This window comes from Melanotaenia boesemani, chromosome 18, assembly GCF_017639745.1.
Source record: "Melanotaenia boesemani isolate fMelBoe1 chromosome 18, fMelBoe1.pri, whole genome shotgun sequence".
Classification (NCBI taxonomy): Eukaryota; Metazoa; Chordata; class Actinopteri; order Atheriniformes; family Melanotaeniidae; genus Melanotaenia; species Melanotaenia boesemani.
Genome location: NC_055699.1, coordinates 4,221,769 through 4,245,000, shown reverse-complemented (window position 1 = coordinate 4,245,000; position 23,232 = coordinate 4,221,769). Strand labels below are relative to the sequence as shown.

General features: G+C 37.6%; 1 protein-coding gene across 5 annotated transcripts in view; it reads right to left on the bottom strand.

Moving 5' to 3' along the window:
• Positions 1 to 23,232, bottom strand: part of LOC121628587 (dipeptidyl aminopeptidase-like protein 6) — a 293,653-nt gene that overhangs the window by 132,311 nt on the left and 138,110 nt on the right. Inside the window, exon 1 of one of the 5 annotated variants that reach the window (XM_041967677.1) lies at positions 8,974 to 9,322. The exons of the other annotated variants lie outside the window; for them this stretch is intronic. Within the exon in view, the coding sequence (XP_041823611.1) occupies positions 8,974 to 9,030 (57 nt within the window). The 5' untranslated portion in view covers positions 9,031 to 9,322. Of the gene's footprint in view, positions 1 to 8,973; positions 9,323 to 23,232 lie in introns of those variants that run through there. 5 annotated transcript variants of the gene reach the window in all.

The following is a 23,232-nucleotide window of genomic DNA, read 5'->3' as shown; positions in this document are numbered from 1 at the left end:
CCCGAGGGGGGGGCAATGGTGAACCTGGAAATGCTCAGCGTTTCAATTAGAGGCTCGGTGGAACATGGCGGCTCCTGATCGCCTCCCTGCTCTACAGCTCTGGGCCCCTAATTACAGCCGGTCGATAAGGCCAGAAAACACAAGCTCGAACGGACTGAGGCGAGGAACAGATAAACAGAAGCAAAAGAAGACAAGAATACAAAAGATGTTAAAATGCACACTCACCCACACTTGCTGTATTTGATGCACACACACAGAGATGCCAGCTGATACGGTCCTAACAGAACAAAATATAATTATCTGCTTTACTCACTAATTAGAAATTTATCTATTAAAAAATATCACAGAAATATTCCAGATATCCTCATCACATTCACCTCTTCAAAAAGCAACACTTTTCAACATGAATATAAGGAATCAATGAAAGGAAGCCAATCTTTGTATTCTATGCAAGCTTCCATGGAAATATGACCACTCAGGCTGATAAAGAAGAGCTGAAAAGTGTTTACTTGAATCTATATGCATATTCTGTGCTGACTCCCATACCTCAGAGACACAATTAAAATGCAACAAAGACACAAAAATAGCTTTTTTTTTCCTACCACCTGACAGAAAAAATGCTGACCTTTTCCTAAATGAGGCAGTTTTACACATATTTGGAAACTCCTCCTGAGGTGTTTTCACAAAGCCTCACACACACAAACACACTTACAACCACCTGCTGTCTACATCCACTATTAACGAGATAGAGGATTGTCGTGACATTTAGTTTGACCGTTGATTCAAATGCTGAATATTTATTGCTGAATTAAAGGGCCTCCCCCTCCCATGTTTTATGAGCCATTTCTGCAAAGAACATTTAAATCATGACAACAATCATGATGAATCACTGAGGTGGCTGTCTGGCAATCTCCACTCTAATCTCCACTTCAGACCCCAACATCACGGCTCAATTGGTCGTAATTGCCCTGAGGATGAACTATGGCATAAACATTAGGGGCATCCAATCCTCCTCAAAATCCATCTTCCATTCCCTCTTATCAGTCTAGGGAGCAATTGGTGCATTGTCTATTAGGACTCCAAAAGTGAATAATCACACAATCTATTCTTGTCCATTCTGCTTTCTCTCTGATTGAAAAACAAATTTTCTAAAAAGACACAACACATTGAGAGGAGAAAACCAATATGTTATACATTGGATGACCAAATATCACATTAACTACTAATTTACCTCTGGTAAAATATGTGTAGACTTTAGGTAAAGAATAAATTACATTAAGTCTGGTGCCAGTTGCATGCTTTCAAATTAAATTTGTGTATTTCCTGAGGGAAAGTTGTTCTTGTGAGTCCAGCTGAATTAGAAGCAAAGTCACTAGAATCTGGCAACCAAACTAAACAATCAAATGATGCAAAGAGTATTCAGTGAGAAGTTCAGTGGAAGCTCATACATATGAAAGACCCCCTCCCTGGGGTGGATAAATGTTTATTGTGACTTTTTTTGCATTACATTTTCAGCATTTTGCATACACTCACATGGAAAAATTTTTACACTGAAAAAGTCAAACTGTGGTAAAGTCTCCTCTTTCAAACCAGTAAAGACCCAACACACCCTCAAACATGGGAACTCATATGTAAATGTTGCAGCTGTTCTTAATGGGTTGGGGCATATGGTGAATCCTGAACATGGACATGTGAAGGCACCTAATCCACAGGCTGAAGGGGAATCCAGTGGATCTCTGGAGATGGGTACATTCAGATGGCAACATTTAGGTTACACATACGTCCAACATGAGCAGTTGCAGAAACTGTGAATCGCCTTTAATGACAGAGTACATACTAAAGTTGGGGCATAAAAAGACCCTTTAAAGGGAGTTCCATGTGCTCCAATCAGCAGACACAAAAAAGAGACAATTTCTACAATAGATATGACCAATTTAAGTACATCTGAAATTACAATGACTAGTATTTTGACTTTCAAAACAAGCCACAAAGCCCATGTAAGGGTATTGAAGGAGTACTCGATGAAGTCCCAGGCAAAAATATAGGAAACATCTCAGTATATCAACTGATCTCAATTCCAGCTCTATCCAGCTAATAGATCTGTTTAAGTTGCTTTGGCCTGCCTACCTTTGCTGCCACCTCTGCATGCTGCTTTTACCACCTAATCCTTTTCAAACTGTACGACTTAATCAATTTCACGTTTGTCGTCATTGATGCTGTTCTGAACTCTAGGGGGGTTTGCTGCGGCTCTTTGCTCCTCGGGCTCTCCATCTTTGCATGTGAACGTTCGAAAACATAGTCACACTGCCATTTATAAATTATTTTAAATTGCTACGGTAATTATAGATCATTATTATGCTTTCTACCAAAGTGATCCAGATCAACACTTAGGCCGGATCCGCAGATCACGGCAATGTCACAGGAGGTAGTTTAATTTGTCGTGAAATGATACCTCTGCAGAAAGCGTTTGCCCAGGGTAGACAGAGAAAATCTGCCCTCACAACAATCTAATCTGCCATCATGCTGTGGTGTGACCTCCCGACTGATCAACAGGTTTACCCCTGACATCTGGTTTTGCAACACATTTTGTTATTTTGACAGCTGGAAAATAGAATTTAGAGCCCACTGACCACGTTAACAAGCATCATAGTGTCATGTCATGCAGCAATGCACTGCTTTGTCAAAAAGTGTATACAGCTCAAATGTACAAAAATAAAAGCAGAATTCAAGCTCAAACAAAAAGCTTAAGTTGGTTCTGTGCAGACATTTTCACTGTGGTGCAACTGTGATATGTGCACAACTTTAATTAATGTCTGCTTGAACACTTATTTCTTAAATTGTTCCTAAGCATGCCACTGAAAACGAAATGAAACGCAAATGAAACGAAGCACAGCAGATGAAAACCAAACATGTTTTCTCTGTGCCAAAGAACATAAACATGTCCACTGCTATCAGTTAAACAAGATTCTAACCTTTAACCATCTTAAAACGCATGTTCATGTCTGACTTCCTCTCGTCAATATTTTGGCTCGACTTTTAAGTGAGCATCTTCACATTTTATGCTTGACAGGCTTCATTTCAGATAAACAACTTTTCATCAATATTTGACAGATGCTCGTGTTCAGAAAGCTATCAGGACTTAAGCAGGTATGTTCTCTTAGAGAGACACAAACATATCAATACAGCATTAATATTACATTAATAGTACTGACCTAAAATGCTACAAAGCAGTCTGTTCTTTTATGTGTTCAAAGAGTCTGACTTAATCTGAGTTGCACATTCTTCACTAGTTGCCTTTACACAGAGCACTTTTGATCTGATCAAACATCCAGTCAGAATAAAAATGTGTCATGTAAACACCTCAGCTTATCCATTCCGCCTCAATTGTTATTGTGATCTAAAGGGCTGGTTTAAACCTTTTCACAATCGGATCAGAAAGAAAAAATAACCATATATTCACTGATTCTGATCATTTTGTGGTGGATGTTGTTTATGTGCATGCTTGAAGGTGACATAATGAGTTTCAGGGAAAACCTGAAACATGGCATAAGCAAAACAGAACTAGACTGCGGCAGATACTTCGTATTTGTTGGAAATTGATAGAGTTAAAGATTATTGAGTGTCTCGGCGGTCAAAAGGTTAAAAAAAAAAAAAAAAAAAAAAAAAAAAGAAAAACCTTTTTTTTCTTTCAAATTAGTACACATTGCACATGTCAAGGGAGTTAAAATGGTATTTAATCTGTAAACTGATCAGATCACTTTATCCAGCGTCCATGTAAACAAGTCTGCTGGAATCTCTGATCTGACTGATTTGAAATGGGCAGATGAAATATTTGTCCATGCAAACGTAGCTAATGTGATATTTGTCACTTTTAATTCCATTGCTAGCCCAGACATAGAGAGCCACATGCCCAGTGACATGGTGTATCATCTGCTATGTATGACACCGGCCAACTCTCGTCACCTGCCAGCAAAGAGCTCAGCAGGATGAAAATAACACATCCTCGAATACAACATACAAATACTGAACATAAATATGACACAGTGCAAATCTAAACAAGTATGGTCTGGGCTGTACTATTATACCCCTGCTGTGGCTTTGTGTATGATTCATCTTGTCTTTAACCCTGAGATGACCATTCTTGTCACGAACACCCGCAGGCTGCTCTGCTCACCTGTTACTCAATCTGCCCGACTGGCAAAATCTGAGGTTTTGGTGTGAATCCTATCAAAGTCCGTTACTACTCTGTTTGTATGAAATGCCATGCATTTAACTTCAGCATGGCAGATTGTCCTTTTCAGCTCATCCCTTGCAGAATCTCCAACTTAAGCGTGTATTACCTTCTGGATGTTTTACGGTCACACAGAGTGCAACAAAAAAATTGAAAAAAGGCTGATTATGGTGCTGAATGATGAAGGATTGCAGATTAAATGTTGATCCTGCTGCACAGCCACAAATGGGCTTAAACTGGCAAATAACTGAATAAACTCATGAACTGCTTTCAGCTGGCTTTTTCTTTATCAAGTCAGATGGTTTGGGATACTTTGAGCACTTTCCTGGAAATACCCCTTCCACCAGCGTGGATCCACATAAAACACTGGAATTCATTGGAGCAAACACTTTGCGTCTGATTTCTAATCACAGCAGCACTCAGACATAACCGTTCTGTCTTTGTAATGACCCAAAGATAAGTGTTTTTGAAAACGGCTTTAAATTAGTCTAAACTGTCTCGCCTCTGCAAATGCATCACCTCCCCTTCCCCGGCTCGACCTCTCACACTCTTCAGAGCCTCCACCTTGTTTCAGTAATGAGTGTTAGTGCTGTGACTGTCACTTGATTACTGGAGAGCCACTGCTGCTGCTACTGCTATCTCTGGTGAGCTGCCCTCTATCTGTGTCCCCTGTCCCTGTACCATAAGCCCTGCAAGCAGACCATCAATCAGCAGGCCACAACAGGACCTCACGTAATCACAGCGTCTATGCATGTTTGTGTGTCTTGATTGTAATGTCTACAGACATATGTGCAAACATGCACATATTTTACAACCTTTTGGGCTTATAGCAAATTTGTTGCAGCTTCACGTCTCTGGAAAAATCCACTGAAAGCCAGTTAACAAGCCACTGATGTCCAAGCCTCACCAGGTCTCGAATTTAATTAATGGAAAGGGTCACTTGCTGCTGGTTTTTATCAAAATCTAATGATTCAAAGATTAAAAATATAAACCACCACCAAGATCACAGGGTAATGAGTCAAAGCTAGAACTGTATCAGACGATTAGGGACGCAAAATTTCATTAATTTGAAATTAAAACTAATACAGCCGCTGATTACAGTAGTCAAAAAACTAAATAATTATCTTTTTACTTAACAAGCGACAATAACGAACATTATCTTGTCTCATATTCACAAACAAGGAATTTACGCTCGAGTTTTACAAATATTACTGTAAGAAAAACTATTTCATGTACAACGGTGTCCATTGGGAATTTTCTTTAAGTGTCTTTTTCATTAATATTTTCATTTAGTTTTTTCTTTCTGTATTATATATGAAGCACAGGATGACTTGTAATTTAAAATGTCTATTAAAGGGAGAAGTGTTACAATCTGAAATTTGTCACGGTCTGTTCATTTCATGGCACCATTTAATTGGAAGCCAAGTACTAGTTAATAATACATCTTCAAGTCATGAAGAACCATTTATTAGCAGTAAGCACAGGAATATATTAAGAAAAAAGAAATTCAAAAACTCAAAATGTAGCTATGTCATAAATAATAAACCTGGAAGTGGAACTGTCTTTACCAACATTTGGTCAATTCAGTCAGGTGGTGGATCTGCAGATTCTTTAAGATTAAAAACTCCTCTTACCACCTCATATTTGGCCCGGAAATGATTAAGTTCAACCTCCTGTGTTTGGGTTAAAAACCAGAAAATGTCCATAAAAATCGTGGTGGAGAAATAATACGATCTTGGATGCACTGATTTGTGGACAAGGATGATTCTAAATAAATTTGCTTAATGTGAAAAGATGTATTTTCTATTTGTTAATGAGGCAACACTAACAATCCTAAAATTAAGAATTCATATAAGAATAAGGGAAGTGCACAGACAGTCCACAGCACGCTTCATATTGCTAATCAAAAAAGCCTGACTGGCATTAACCTCTCCTTTTCCCCCAGTTGGTTCTTTTTTAGTGCAAGAACATATATGTAAATACGCACACGGAACTTTTATGCATGTCTTCTGTTTGCTTTTGTTATAAAACTGCAAGTCAAATAATAATGGATGATCACAAATATTTTATTTAAAAGTATTTAAATAAAAAAAAAAAAACATGTACTGTGATGCATTGATAGCCGATTTTCGCTGCATGTTCAATCAAACTGATTAAAATAAAATCAGATCAAATTATGAGTGTAAAAAAATAAATGTTTTTCTACTAACTACTAACATCAGTAGATCCAAATCGAAATGTGGTCCATTTAATTTACGTCTAAAAGTAAAGAAGTAGAGCTCAGTTTTATAAGAGATGATGTCATTAGATAAGCAGCAGATAAATCTGCTAGTGAAAAAAAAGGGTTTCTATTAGCTAAACAACATTGTTGCTAAATGGATGTGGACAGCCTGAATAACTGCCATCAGCCATTTCCACTATAACTGTGATAATTAGCCACATATGTCTCTAGCTGAACTGTCTAAAACTCACAGATATTAAAATCTACAATAGCAACGCTATAAATAACAAACCTCATTTTCATGAGTCTCACAGATGCATGAAAAATGATGAACCAATTAAAATCACTGATTAATGTCCCATCTATGTTTACCTATCAGCATCATCTAGCTTAAAAATCCACCATCTGCCTACGCAGATGTTTATGTCTGCATAGTATGTGTCGCATATGCAGAACATACATGATGTTGGACCTTTGAGCATCTCTAAGGGTGTGACTGACAGTCTGCTGCTACATCTCAGCAGGGAAAGACGGTCTGCTTTGCTGGATAAAAGCCAAGTGTCGTCACCTTTTCTGTCATTTTTAGACAGGTGCAGCACACAGGTGGAGGGTGGCAGTGACAGATGCCTTCAAGTAATAGTTAATGCTGGGCAGCTGAAGAGGTATGAACTTTTTTTGTTAATTTTCTTGTTGCATTGCCAGTATGCAGAAGTGTGAACACATCAACAGGATAACGTGTCACTACTATGAAACACTTAAAGATCAGGTGATTTTATTTATAGTACTGTGCAAAAGTACAGGGCTAACTCTCATTTCTTTAATTTTCCTTCAAAGCAGCTTGGTTATTTATTTATTTTTATTTTTTTTAAGCATTCTCAAGCAATAGTTCTCCAGGCTTGCTGAAGGTCTTACAAGTGTTCAGTGGACTGGCTGTTTTTTTTTATATTTACTTCGGTCCAGCCCTTGTACCAGATGAGTTTGGAGAAGGTACATAAGAGGTGTTGTATTTACAACCTAAGAATCAATTCTATATTGTATCTTTAGGAACTCTGATACAACCTGCCTTTGTTCCTATATCTTTAGATGAACCTAAGAAAAAATACCACACAATATATTTTAAAAGGAAAAAAATTGTAATTTTGCACCAAGAAAGTGAAAACTTGGCATTATTCAGCATGGTATGAATCTTAAAAAAAAGAGAAAAAATTAGGAAAAAGGACAGGCAGAGGAGTAAAAAAAAAAAAAAAAAAAAAAAAAGTGATACGTCAAAAAAATATACAGCAGATAAACAGTTTCCGAAAGTCATGTCCTTAAGAAATAAGACCTGTCAAAGGACCTGAGGGATGCATATGGACCTTCAGAAGAGTAGTGTGTCTGTTCCATTTTTAAGGAAGGGAAACTGAATAAAAGCTATGGTCTGTCATATGACAAGGTCTTATAGAGTGATGAGTCCTCCCCAGAGCCTGGACCTCAACATTTGTGGAGAAGCGTGGGATCATCTTGACAGAGAGCAAAAACACAAAAGGCAGCCTAAAGAAAAGCTTTAAAAAGTCTTTGCACCTATTTTGTGTTTTACCAGCAGTATAATAAGAAATGAGGGTGGCTCAAGATTTTTGCACAGGACTGTAAGCTGTACAGTATGAAAAATACACTGCAATGTTCATGCATATGCAATGTTTCCCTCAAATCCACAAACTTTTAGGTTTTTAACAAGGTGGCAGAAGGCACATAACTGCACTGTTGTTAATTTTGTGCAAGAGGAGGACCTGTATTGTTAACCTTGACAGCAACATAGCAGAGTAGACAATAAGGTTTTTTTTCCAAATCATGAAATATTCATAGGCTACTAAAACGAATTCCCTGTATAATTTGGGCAAGTCTGTAGGCTCAGGTGCCTTCGTGGAGGCGGACCAACAGATGCTCCATTACTGACTGAGTGATGAAGAACGTGAATAAAGCAGAAAAGAGGCACTATGCACCACACAGACATGCAACAGTGTTCCCAGAATTCACATTGGAGAGGAAACTCAAGCTTGGATGAAGAGATCAGATCAAGTAAATGGACTCAATTAGAAAGAGTGAGGGTGAAATGAAGACTTAATGCGATTAAAATATATGCTATAACCACTTTTGCAGGCCCTTCCACGCTTCAGTTTGATTAAAGTTGGGTCATTTGAGCTGATTTGCGCGTTCTGCAGCAACGTGAAGCGCACTGATGGAGAAATTCTCCAGTGCCTCCAATGCGTGAAGTCACTGCATAATGACCAGTGGATAATAACAATAATAATAATTACTATAGTCACAGCCGGGAAATCCTCCAGTCGTGAAGCTCACTTCCAACTGACTCGGACTCCTTATAAGAAACGAATCAATTTCTATTTCTGCAAACACACCAATTTAATCGGTAAGAAAAGTCACTGCAGCCTCTTGTGCAAATATCCCACAGTGGTCAACCAAAGCAGGACGACACTGGTTAATTGTGATAACAGCGAGGCATAAAGAGTGGAAAGCTCATCGGTACCTGGTCTTGCTGTTGAGCCGCTTTCGACGGTGCATTGCCTTCCTTCGCAGTGGTCATGATCAACCCAAAGCTCGGGGAAAGAAAACTGTTTTTCCCCGGCGAGAGGAAAAATGGGGAATAAAAAGGAGGAAGCAAATACAAAAATAAAAGAAAAGGAAAAAAGAAAGATACACTGGTGCAGCAGAGAATCAAAGGAGGGGAGCGGAAGAAAACGGTCTGTTCACGGCGCGTGCAGGCTCGCAGCGAGCAAAGGTGTGAAATAAGTGGTGGAAGGAGAGACGGAGAGGAGGCGCAGCTCAGAGACGAGAAAAGGCAGAAAAAATTCAGTGTGTGGAAGGAGGTGGAGACGACTGAGAAAGAGAGGCAAACAGAAGCTGATGCGGGACTCCGCGTTAGCTATTCCATATTCCACACGCGCGTGCCCTCAAACCAGCATAGTGAATAGAATTAATTAAAAATGCATATAGAGAAATTAGGTGCTGGCGCTTATACACTAAAGAGGAATTTAAAATGATAAAATATTCATTTACGACCACAAAGACATTCTAACACTCCGCTTTTAATGAGTCGTTAATGTTTGATGCTCATCTATATTAACAAAATCAACTCATATCGGGTTTTTTTCAGCGCCAACACTTTTATAAAGCTGCCGTTAAGTTGGTGCAACATAATCTAAAAATTGCTTTTTAATTTCACAACTTTCTTTCAGTTAAATAGAGAAATCATCTTCAGTGTAATATGACAGGATTAAATATACAGGAACCAAAGCATGCCAGTAATAATAGATGATGAGAATGTTTACCATAACTTTGAAGTGGCTATAAAAAGTTAGAATCCTGACGTTAAATAATTGGCAATTGTGTGACAGAACGAAGGAAATGCTTGTTTTAAATCAAGTTCACATAGTATAAAGTTAACTAAATGACTCAAGGCAGAAAAAGAGCTTAACATTGCAGTAAATCTGAACCTTCAACATTTCATAACCAAGACCAAGCCTCGTTTCATGGGCTTGTTCAATTAATTGCATCTGCAAGAGATGTTGTACAATCACCATTAAACACCAGAGGAAATGACTTACTTTGATTTGTTCTGAGATGTACTTAAAGTTAATTAATACCCAACTCTCCAGTTTGACTCTTAATATTGCAGGTTTGCAACCGAATGTGCTGCACTGTTAATTAAAGTCAGGTGGCGACTGGGTGAAATCAATTACCTGGCAGTCCCATATGATTATCTGCAGGGCTGCTCTATGTGACCAGCAGAGCACAACGGCCAGAAAAAAAAAGCATGTTCTTCAAAAAACAAACTAGGAAAGCAGCTACCCTTGGATGAGATATGATTGCTTTGTGTTGCTTAAAACAAATGTGTTGTAATTTACTTTCAATCAAGCTAATTTCCATATACAAGTTTCCTCTTCATTCACATCAGCCCCTGAAGAAATCCACACCGAGTTGTGGGAAGCTGCTGTAACGCCAACAGAATAGCTTTGGGAAAAGCAAGAATATCTTCAGGTTAATGCTAAAAATGCTAAGGCTATGTCAATACAGTTAGAAGTTGTTTAGGCAAGTATTTAAAATACAATGCAAACATTCCCATTTTAATGCCAGTTTACTAACATGTGCTTCCTGATTTTATCATATGGACCGCAATATCTTTGACTCTGTTAGCATGTTAATATTGATCATTAGAAGCTACTTGGCTCAAAGAAAAGTGCATTTTTGACCTAATAGTAGCACCATGAAATGTATGAGATCATTAAAGCTGTTGCAGATCTAGAAGAATAAATCAGTCAGTCATAGCAAAACAACATGTTAGGGCATGGTCACACATAGCATTGTCATTAGACCCAATGGAATCTTAAACCTTAGTGCAATCCTGTAACATCTATTTGCAATGTGGCAGGTAAACAGACATCAGAAGAGGTGTGTATGCCTGTTTTTATACAGCAGACTGGATGGGCACTATGAAGCAGTGTATTCATCAAACAATTCTTTTAAAAGTTCTTCTAACTCAAGTCAACAACAGAAACGAAGTCTTTGGTGATGGACAGCACAAGTTTCCTAAGGTTTTTCCACCATGTGGCATAAATAGTAATGAAAAAAATATGCAATTTCTTTTTTTTTTTGTCATACCATGCTTGGACTGTAACTGTAATTATCACCCATTATAGGTGATTAAATTTATCAATTTTTGTAACTTTTGTAGTTTGCAGGGAACTATTTAGCAACAATCCAAGTTTCAAATATAGTTCTTGTAAACATTTAATAAATAATTTCTAAAATCCTGTGGGTCAGGTAAAAGAGAAGACCAGGCATTTAGTGTATGAGGAATTATTGTGCTTTCAACAGGTTAGAAAATCACAATAATGAATGGCGAATATTAGCATTCTCCATTGCTTCTGCGGTTCCAGTCTGCAGTTCTAGTGGTGTGATGTTCGGCTTCTGAATGCAATTTTTGGTGCACCACATGACTTGTGTATACTACTGAGAAGCTAAAAAGGGTAATGTTAGTATTCTGAACTGCCAATAAAATGGCTGAAACATTGTGTTGTGGACTATATTCAGAACAGCAGAAATTTTAACACAGCAAGTAAGAAAGAAATGCAAAATAATAAAAATAACATTCCCCAAAGTAGTCTAAAATTCAGCTTTCTTTATTCTATATCTACTGCCGGCTCTCTAATCCTCTTACAATGAACCTGTTTGTTCATGAGAAAACACTCCAGAATCATGCTTGCTGTGTTTGCTATCCCCACTTAATATTGCTGTGGATATTTTCTTTTTGTAACAGTTCCATGATGAAACCTTGTTCATCTTATTAAGACTAAATCCTGCATTATCTGATGTCCTGGATAAGAATGAGGACACTGGATGCAGATTTGTTGGCTAGAATGTGTTGAAGAGGCTGGTTCCTCTGTGGATTTGTCTTGTTTGGTTATATACCACATACAATTCAGTATTGTAAAACGTAGAATGCCATACTGACACTTTGGGATTTTGGTCATGTTTTAAGGCCTTTATGCACAGAATCATGGTAAATTATTTAATAGTTGTTGAGATAGTCTGGTACAAGTAACTGTGCAGCAAAAAGACATTACTCAAGCGAGATTGCTAACTTAGCTAAGACTAAATAAAATTAAAGGAAATTAAATTAAAATACTTTATCACAGAGGGAAATTTCAGTGTTGTATTATTTATTTTTTTTAATGACAACAGTGGGGACAACTGAGGACCGCAAAATTACCTTTTTAGAAAAATAATCCTGTAAACTGTTTGTGCATGCTAGCAAACACCATTTTATAGTCTGTTCCAAGGATATTTGACCTGTAGTGGTTATGAGAACAACTGCATGAAAAGCATCAAAATGGTGATGATGACACCAAAATAATAATGGCACTGATTTCTTACATCGATGTCTTTTAAGCCCTTAACTGAGTAAATCTTATTCCTTATTCTAAGTGATGTAGCCCAAACCCAACCAAGAAGTGAAATAGTGTCATCTTAACATGTTGTGCTACGTTGCTAAGAAGTGAACCAACAAAAAATGTCCATTAAGGTGACATTAATGTTATAAACAGGAAACATTTTATCCCTAGCCACAAAAGATTTCTAACATTAACTGAGCAGTTTTGATTTCTACCTCTGATCAAACTCAAGATGTTATAAAGTGTTTTAAAGTGTTGTTAAGTTATACATTTAACTCAAAAGTAAAAAATAAAATTAAAAAAATAAACTAAGTAAAAAGAAAAGAAAAAAACAGTTATCTTATATGGGTGTTCTATCCATCTACTCTCCATGCTCTTCAAGAGGACTTTGTGGCTTTTTAAAGAAAATACAGAATGAAATATTTAAAGGAATAAACAAACAACCTGTTTGATTGTTTTGATTGAAGGACTTGTCGGACATTTTATTTACAGCCCTGAAAATCTGGCCAATAATATAAAAATGGCAGTTTTATTGGCAAAAATGCTTTTCTGTTAAAAAGAAGAAGAAAAAAAAACTTTCCAATCTGTATAACCATTGCAATTTAATTCATACCAGAAATCACATTAAAAAAAAGCTACTTGTAAGATGAAAGAAAGTCACCTACTGTTTGCAGCAGCATCTGTTTCTGTCTCCAAAGTTCATTAGCTGCCTTCTCTAGCAACAAAGTCTGTGCTTACCACCATGAGAATGATATATGAATCTTAAACAGCTTCTCAACAGCCAATCAATCAGCTTCAAACTAATGATGGCCACTTTTGGCTAAAGCCCTATTGGCTTATGGCAGATGCTCTGTGGTCAGACCACAGCAGCCAAAAACACAATAACCACCTTTAGTGGCTGTAAGTGTGCAAACATCTCATCTCTGATGTTGATAAATGGGCAGAAGGAGTCTGTGAGGATTTTTTAAGAGGGCAGTTTGTTTAAATACACATTCCTGCAAAGATAAGTGCCAACCGGCCCAAATGAATGGAGCCATTCGTTCACTTCTGCCTCATCATTTCACTGCCAATGGCAAACTATGAGCCAGCCTCCTGAACTGAAACACTTTTACCTTAATAAAGTTTCACTATAACCATTACTTGTCACAATCTTAAAATACTAAACACCGTTTAATTATTTTAGTACTGACTATAGCTCTGGAAAGAAAATTATGCTCCTTGATGATAACATCTACAGAAATAACTGCCTTTGTTAAAGTGGTGTCTCAAAGTAACCCTGCAACATCTGAGTCTGACGTGTATTGAGGCAGCATTAATGCAGTCAAGAGACTTCATGACTAACTCGCCAGGTCTTTGGTGCTTATTGCATGATGGGTATGCATTCAAATAGCCTTCACAGGCAAGAGGATTAAAAGAAAATGGGTAGGAATAAAGCAATGGAAGTGGAAGCTTAAATTAAGAAGAGGGTGAAGTGTAGGGAAAAGGATGGGCTGCAGGTCTGATAAGATTGAATTTAGCATTAAGTTTCTTATGTTGAATTTTAGAAGCAGAAACCAAAGCAAAGTCTGGATAAGATGTTTGATAAAAAAAAATCAAAGTTAATTCTGCATGTGCTTCAGCTCAACATCCTTTTTTAAATTAGGTATTTGGAGGGTTGAAATTTTAAATCTCTGTTAACACCAGCGGATGCAAGAGGGATCATGCACATTTCAAGGAAATCTGTGTTTTCGATGAAGTGTGTTCTCAAAACCCATCACACACAGGCAGAGTGGAGCTGTGCGGCATGTACACCTCAAATAACACCACTTCAGTATGCTAACTTTGATTATTTCAGCTGTGTGTATAATGTTTTGTTTTTTTTATTCTTTATGCCAAGGATATGGTCTCTAGTTGCTAGGAAATACTAGAAAATGTGTCCTAATATACCCATTTGTGGAGAAGATGGAATATTTTTTTCCCCATCCGAGTTACAGCCAGCTCCAGTCTCCCAGAACATAGTCTGTCATTGCATATGTCTGAATCCATCTATCAATGTTATTGTATTCCTGTATAAAATCCTCCAATACAACTAGTCCTCAGTGTGTTGAATATAAAAGAAGTATAATCTATATCACGCCATGACTTGTTTTGAAAAAATACATTAAGGAGTATCTGCTGCTGGGTGCTCCTTCTTGGAATGTGAGTTATTTGGATTTGTATAAAACAGGGTAGAGCAGACATGGTAGCAATATATGACCAATATCACCCCAGAGAAGGGTTGACAACACAAAGCAACTACTCTGGCAATGACACAAGACGTCTGGGAATCTCACTCAGGGACACAAGCAGATGGTACATCATAGGACTGTGTGCCTCGATTTTATGCTCTTATTTAACACATCGTGGGAAGTACCTCAATATTGGAAATAAGTAATTGCTTTCCCATCTGTACCCTGCACCCTCTACATATTGAGTAGCTTACATACTCTCCTAACACGAATATTACTTGTCAAAGCATCCTAACAGAAGGGGGGGCATCAGGATGCAGGTTCTCCTCTTGTTGGCATACAACACATTATGCCAGGCATGACTCACCAGCCTTCACACAACTCAGCTGTGAAATGTCAGCAGAGCCTAATTCCACAGTCATGCTTCCATTTCCAGCATCGAGCCACAGAACATCTGTAGTGGTGGAAAGGTTTTCAGCATCTCCCTTATTAACATCCTCTCTGTGTAGAGTTTGTTTTCTTTATAGAAAGAGAAGACTTCCAATAGATGCTATCATCTGCACTTTGCTCATATGTTTCTCTTTTGGTTTTAAAAGTCTTGGACAGGATCAGTGGCACACTTGAAATCCAAATCAAATATTTATTTTAGTTACCTTTTAATCAATGTGAGATTGCTCTGGCTTTGATGAAATCCTCTTTCAATGTAGCCATCTCAACGTTTCTTGCAGTGGACAGATCTGGGGTCTTATGTATGAAGGATTGCTTACTATTTATATTGAAAGATGGCATATGACCAAAACTAGGAAAGTACGTATGCTGAAAAATATTCAGATGTATTAATTTGTGCATACGCTTGTTTTTGTGCATTTTTTCCTTGTACATCCCAGCTGACTTGGAATATAGCACAGCTTCAGGACCGCCTCGTCTTCTCACATTAATAAATATCCAATGACAATAAATACGTGGGATTCTTTCACCTTTACTCCAAGTAAATATAATAAACCAGAAACATCAATAAAAAAAGAATAATTTTACAGAGTATGAAACTGATGTGAATGAGAGGTGGATGAGAGATAAAATGAATCGGTGGGTGGAGCTTCCCAGCATGCTTTTAGTGTGTTCAGGAGCCTAATAGAGTATAATGTGTTCAGATTTACTTAAAGGTCCCGTATTATGCTAAATTCACTTTCTAAAGGTTTTTTAACAGTTATACATGTCCTCATTAGCCTGCTGAGGCCCAAAAATGAGAAAATTCTGTCACCTCTCTCACTCGCTTGCTCCACTTTTTAGCAAATGTGACCTGAAAAAGGTCATTTTGATATATTTCCCTTTGTGACCTCACGAAGGAAAATGCTCTGCTCAAGGTAGTGGATACTAACATTGACCCACCCCCTGGCTAGCTGAGCCTGCCCTCAAAAATCACCACAAGGGTGCAAGCAAAAGCTGGATTTTCTCCAGATAGTGGCGTGAAGTGGGCATGGACAGGCACCACTCATGAACATTCAAAGGTTCAGATACAAAAACAGCCCATTCTCAGTAGAGCTCACAAGAGCCACTTTCAGAATGGCTGAAATTAAGGACCAAGGCTGAATTTGGGGACCTCTGACACCCATATGAAATTGCTGTTAAACTGTATAAAATGGGACCTTTAAATACAATAGTTTGCCGGTATAGTGCAGTAATCTATGGTGTTCTGTTTTAATACTTATTTGGTTTAATAATGGATAGTTTTTATGTTAACCAATGTGGAACCATTATTCAGAAGGCAGTTAGAGTGTCTCTTTAGTTTTCTGCTGTCATTTCTTCAAGTTGATAGACATTAGAAATCTCATTATTATCTTGTATTGAGGAACAGACCACTAAAGTATATGAATGCATTAAGATGAATGTTATTTTATTTATGATCGATCTTTTGTGTGATAGCGCTGCAGCCTCTCTAAACAAGGAGCTGTAAAGTGGGATCCAGTGTTGTTTATGATTTATTAAAACAAATATACAGTCTGCTGTGGGCGGTAACCAACAGCACAAAGAAAGACAAACAATGAGCAAAAAACAGCCAAAAATCCTGCAATCTGCTAAAAATCACCTCTCCATCACACAAAAATGCAGCTGGATCAGAACATCCCATTATACCTTCATGGTCCAAATGAAGAAAAACATGGTCTGACATAAAAGTTTTTTTCCTTCAAATTTTATTGTTTGAAGGCAAATAAATGAAAAACAGAAAAACAGGTGAAGACAGAGGATATTCAGTAGTGCTATACACTAATGCATCAATGAATGAGAAGTCAAGCTGAACAAATAATTGGATTAAAAATCTACAGGAATTGGTTAGTATAACTAAAACAAAACAAAAAAAAAAATATCAATACATTAATAACAAGATACAGGACTATTTACACAGTCACAGATAACTGTCACAACATTCTGGGGAAGATGGGAATGTTATCAATAATAAAGCTTATAGATTTCCACAGCTGTTGTTCATATTAACGTTTAGTCAAATGAGATGCAGTTTTTCCATGCAAAGCATGTCTAAATATTTCTTAAGCCACAGTTCATATTTCAATTGATTTGCATTTTTCAAATTCATCACTTTCAGTCTTTGTGCTGACATACATCCAGTTAAGATTTATTTCTGAAGTTTAGACAGAACTAGTTCAAGATTACAATTTAATAGACATAAAGCTGGATCACAATGAAGAAAACAGACAATAATTTTACCCAAAGACTGTATAAGATTTTCCAAAAAGCGTAGATTTTTCTGCATGTCCAAACATATAATAAAAAGTACCCTGTTAATGCTTGCAGTGCCAACAAATATCTGAAACACTTATGCCCATCTTATTGTATGAATAAAGTTATAAGTTATCATTCTGAACTAGATGTTTTTTACAGAGTTCTCCAGACATAATCCCATTCTTCCTTTGTAAAGGATTTTTCTAGATGAGTTTCCATCCATCCATTAACATAGCATTCCAGGAGAACTTGATAACCAGCCATCCAAGACCAGCACAGGGAGCCGAATTTAGATAACAGCATTTGTTTTGGTTTCAGGCCAGAGTTGTTTCGTCTGCATTGAGTCTCTCAGCGGTCCTATGAACTCCAATTCATCTGAATTTTGGGTCAGTTTCCACCCAGCCGAGCCGACAACTTCTCCAAGTTGGTGTCCACCCAGGGTACAAGCTCCAGAACTGCCACCAGCTTGCTATTCTGGGCTAGAATAGCATCCAGTTTACGATTAAGCTCCTGCAACGCCATAGTCTGATTGTTCATAGATCTACTTTTATTGCTTTTATTATGCATCACACAGAAGTGCTAACTGTGAAATCAATTACTTCAAAAAACCAAAGAGCAACAACATCCTTACTTTGGTAACTGGCTTAATTTCTGAGAATTTTCTAAAGTCCAATACTCCACCCTGAACATACACATGCACAAAATATGAGTAAAGGACAAGGAACACATGCTCAACTTGACTTAGTCTGCTTGTCAACAAAATAAATTCGTCATTGTCATCTTTGACGAATACAACACTGCATAAGAGACATTCCCACTAGCTGGATACTGGCTGGCAACTGTCTAAAAAATCTGTATTTTGTGCAAGTGTTTGCAATATTAACAACTCTTAAGTATGCAAAAGTTCATTCTGTAATGGCAGCTTTCTGCTCCCTCAAAACATTTTTAATGGAAACTCGATTAGAACTTGGTCTTGGTTGGTCTGAAAGGGTCATTTCTCTCGTTTTTTAGTATTCTTGGTTGATGTTGGAAGAGTCGGTATCAAAGACATTCAATGATTTGATCAGTTTTTTGACACTGGATATCATATCAATTTGCTGATCTTCTGACTATTTTGATACCTCTAGTAACACTAGTATCAAAACAACCCCATAGCATGATAAACCCTCCACCATGTTTTATATCTGGTAGTCTGTCCGTACAATGTTAAGATAATTGATTATCTGATTGTAGCCTTTCTAAACAACACAACAAAAATATATTAATAAATATAAAAAAATGACATTAACAATGTCAAATTATTTAAAAACTCTATTAGTTTGTGTAGAAATAGAGTCTTCCTACACACTAGAACAGTTTTCTGACACTGTTTGCTCACTGTGGTGCAAATAATACAAAACAAAACAAAAAAAAAAAACCTACTAGTTAGTGTACTTATTTACATAAGTGTCCTTTTCTTCATAATACTTGAGACGAGATTAAGTAAATAATAGAAACAACAGAACAAGCATACTAGTTAATGTTATCTACTTTTTAAAACTAGAATATTTAAAAAAATTTAAAAGATGAACTTTTTAAATGTTTTTCCCTACAGTCTATATTTAAACACATTAGTATAAGACTGTAAGCAAAGTTGTGATCAGGCTGGTTATGGACCAAAAGAGAATATCTGGTCTCCCTGCAGCTCAGACTTGCACCGCTACTTCGCTAGGATGTGCTTCTACTACCTGTAGCAGTCTCAATATCTTCGATAACACAAAAAAAGTTGCTAAATGTCTCGCATTTTTAAAAAAACGTGGCAGGGTTGTTTGTCAACCAAGACACAGGCTCAGTTGCTCTCAAGTTTCTGGTGGTTTTATTGTGGTTGTGGCTCCCATACTGTGCTCACAGTGCAAAAATGTCAAAAACCCAAGGGCCTGGATTATCTACATACCCATAGCAATGAAACTAAATGACCTCCCCTTTATTTACTCTAAGCCCCTTTCATTAGACTCAATAACACTTTATTTCTATACATAAATCAGTTTTGTCAATATCTACAAGAAAGTCTCTGCAAGAAAAAAATAAATAAATAAATAAACAAAAAAATTATAGAAATTAATTTAGGTTAAACATATTGATCATAGTAACAGTAAAAGTAATTAAGTCTTTTTTTTTTTTTTTTTTTTTTTTTTTTTAATAAAAAATTTTTGGGCACAAACCAGAGGGATTACTTGATTGTGACATCTTATCCCCATGTTGACCATGTCGGCTTCTTAACAGCTGACTGGACGTTGCATCGGTTTTGACCAAAGCCAAGGTGCGGACAGGAGGAGTAAGTAATGAACCAACAAATGTCACATACACAGTAAACCTAGCAAAATGCTAAGTGTGCACCATTAAATCGCTTTGTGAGGTAGATGGAATTCCTCTGCATTTCGCTGCTGCAATGTGATTGTCGAACTTTGACATGAGGGAGCTTGTCCCCATGAGAGTAGTAAGACGAGTGTGGATGTGTGTATAGACCAGTGCTTCTTAACCTTGTTGGAGCTACTGAACCCCACCAGAATTCATATGTGCATTCACCAAACCCTTCTTTATTGAAAAATAAAATATGATTTTTTTTTTTCAAATTCATGACATAGGGATAAGTTTACTGGTGCACAAAATGTAGAATGATCAACTGCAGCCAGTGACGGCCAAGCAGGGCATGTCATCAGGAATCATATGTGTGTGTGTCTTGACCTGAGCCTGACTCACCGAACCCCTGGGGTTCAATCGAACCCAGGTTAAGAACCACTAGTATAGACTCAGTGACAGTAGAGGCGGTTGTCAGTGATGAGACGGCTTTGTCACAAACGTCACTAGAGAGGTCTAAAAACTCACTAATTTCAGCGACAACTTGCTAAGTTGGCAACATTGTAAATAATGTGTCCCCCAGGGAGATGCCGTAGGGGCTGCCCGCTTCAGTGCATGTTGAAAATTGGCAGATGTGGCTGGTCCTTTACGTGAACCAGCAGATGCAATGTGGCATTTAAGTATCCATACCCATGCTTATTATCATCTAACTAAATACTAAATTTTAGAATTGATTAGTGTCTGAGAATCAATTTTTTTTACTACGCTAATTTCTAGTGATGCTGGAAATATGTATCAAATTCAAGAAATAGTTAGCAAAACTTTTCCTACAATCTTCTATGAACAGATAATGAGAATATGTTGGCTGAAAAATGTGTGCAAAGTTTGTATAAAATGTATTCATGTTTTTCTTCTCTAGGGGTCTTCTATATTTGTTTAACCTTTTGTTCAGTTACATTGGACATATTGTTGAACTATTATACGGACAGAAAATTAGTTGATTTCTATTCATAAATGAACATAATTGTTCTTGAATGCCAATAGCCCTGATGAGAACAAAGCTTGCCCAACAGTCTCTATTTCTGTGCTATTGATAGTGTTCAACTCCCTGCTCGTTTCAAAATCCTGCCTTTTTTCCCCCCCAGAGCAACTGAATGCTAATGGCATATTCTTAAAAACGCCACATGGACATCATCTTGTTTTTGAAAGGCTCCATTGTCATGGCAACAGCAGTTGCTTTGTCTATTAAATGGGGTTTGCTCAGGATTGCTGTGAGTCAGTGCGTTTTATTCTGCATCTCATAATATGCTTCAGAAACTGATCTGACTGTGAATAGCTTCCTGAAATTATCTTCAAGCCCATCTCAGGGGGAAAAAAAACAAACAAACAAATAAATAAAGCTGAAATTGATGAACAAAAATGCTCTGTGTGTGGAACAAACCCATTTTGGTTATTTTGAAACAAAGTAATGAAAGGAAAAAAGACTGATGACACTACCTGACATGCTCATAGATGGGTGATAAGTGGCTGATGTAGCAGCACATCAACTCTTTAAGGACCAACGGGTCTTTCTGCACATCGAGTAATAACACACTTCCAGATAGTACTTGCTCACACATTTAGACCCCCACTAAAAGGCCAGCACATGACCAACACCTTTCAGCACCAGGCAAGAGGACAGCTCCCAATACAGATACACCATCAAAAAGCCTGACTGTGCTGAAATAGATTTCAGCACCACTAAATGGACAGCTCCAGCAGAGCGTTTCACTGCCGCATCCAGGACCCATTTCACTGGCAAGTGGGGACCTGGAGAGAAAAATACCAGCACAAAGAGCTTCTTCCACTTTAGCAGGAGACTGTAAGAGCCGAATCCATGAGGAAATGTTGTTGAATAGGCCTAAAATGTCATCAGGGTCCTATCATTATTAGAAATTGATGTGACTGGAAAGGAGTGATTCTTGTATGGCAATTTCTTTCTAATGACACATCATTACTTGCAATTGCAGCTTTGAAAAGATAGTCTGGAGATAGGAACAAGTAGACAAAGTTAGATACAGCATCATGCAGCTGTTTTAGACATGCAATACCAAGCGGAAATGCTTTTAAAATAGTGCTATAATTGCATTTTTTTTACCAATTAAGTTCATACAAAGTGAAGCAAAGGGTACAATCTAATTTTTAAACGTGGTGCAATTTCAACAAATACTACACTTGTGCCAAATATTTCTAGGAGAGGTTATTGTAAGCATCTCTGAGCATTTTTTATTTAATTTTTTTTCTGTAATCACTGAGAAACACAATAATTCAAGATCCTGGTTGTATGTTTGGGGGAATAAAAGTAATAACAATTGAACTTACAGGGCTGTATGGTGATTTCTGTTGTTTCGTCTGCATCAAAACATTTTCAGCAATTATGTTTGTAAAAGTGAAAATGAAAAGGTTTTTTTTTTTTTATTATTATCAAGGCGGTTATTTAAAACTGATATGGTAATATAAAGGTTTACATAGTCTTTATAACATGTAAATGTTCCTTTTCTCCTAATCTCCACCAAATAACAACAAATTTAGTTTGGTAGTTTCTGGATGGTTTTCCATCCAGACATAAATGGCAATAATCCCCTCTGTTCACCTTAGCTTTATCTCCAAGGGGAACAACATAGAAAATCAAAGGTAGATTTTTAGAGCTATACCTAAATAAATGCACTATGTTTGCACTCAAAGCCATATGAATCTGTATATATATATCTATATATCTATATATATAGATATAGATATAGATATATATACACACATAGAATCGTGGCCACATGCAGAGGCTTGTAGTTCTTGTACCTTCCTGCTACAGTGGTGCATCTGGTGTAAACAGGAGAGAGCAGGTTTTTCAAAATGAATAGACGTTTTATCTCTGACACTTAAGATAATGGAAAAGAACTGACATTTCTCTTGATGACCGGCGCCTAGCGGGGGCGGCGGCTGCTGATCTTGGCCCACCAGGGACTGTGTCTTGTGACCATGGGGGGCTCTGGCTGGAGCCGTTCTCTGCCAACCTCTGGGTGTGTCTGGGGTTGTCTTTGTGGTGGATTGGCTTGGGTTTGTTTCGGGATTGCTGCTGATCGCCTGGGCTTCTGCCTCTAGTCTGCCTCTAGCCTCCATGAAGGCGTGGTCATGTGCTCCTTTTTCCTGATATTTCCATTGTTTGGGATTGCTACATCAATCACTACGGCTTTCCTTTGCTGCTTATCCATGATCACTGTCTGGTTGGTTGGCCACCATCATTTTGTCAGTCTGTATCTGGAAGTCCCACAGGATCTTAGCCCTCTCATTCTCCACCACCTTGGGAGGTGTTTCCGATTGTGACCTAGGGGTCTTCAGTCCATATTCCGCACAGATGTTTCTGGAAACTATGCCACTACTTGGCTACTTGGTTTTGACTTCCCATGTATTCTTTGCCTGCCAGTATCTTGCACCCTGCTGTGAGGTGCTGGATTGTTTCGGGGGCCTCTTTGTACAGCGTGCACCTATTGCCCTGGTACTTAAGGCTTGCTCCTG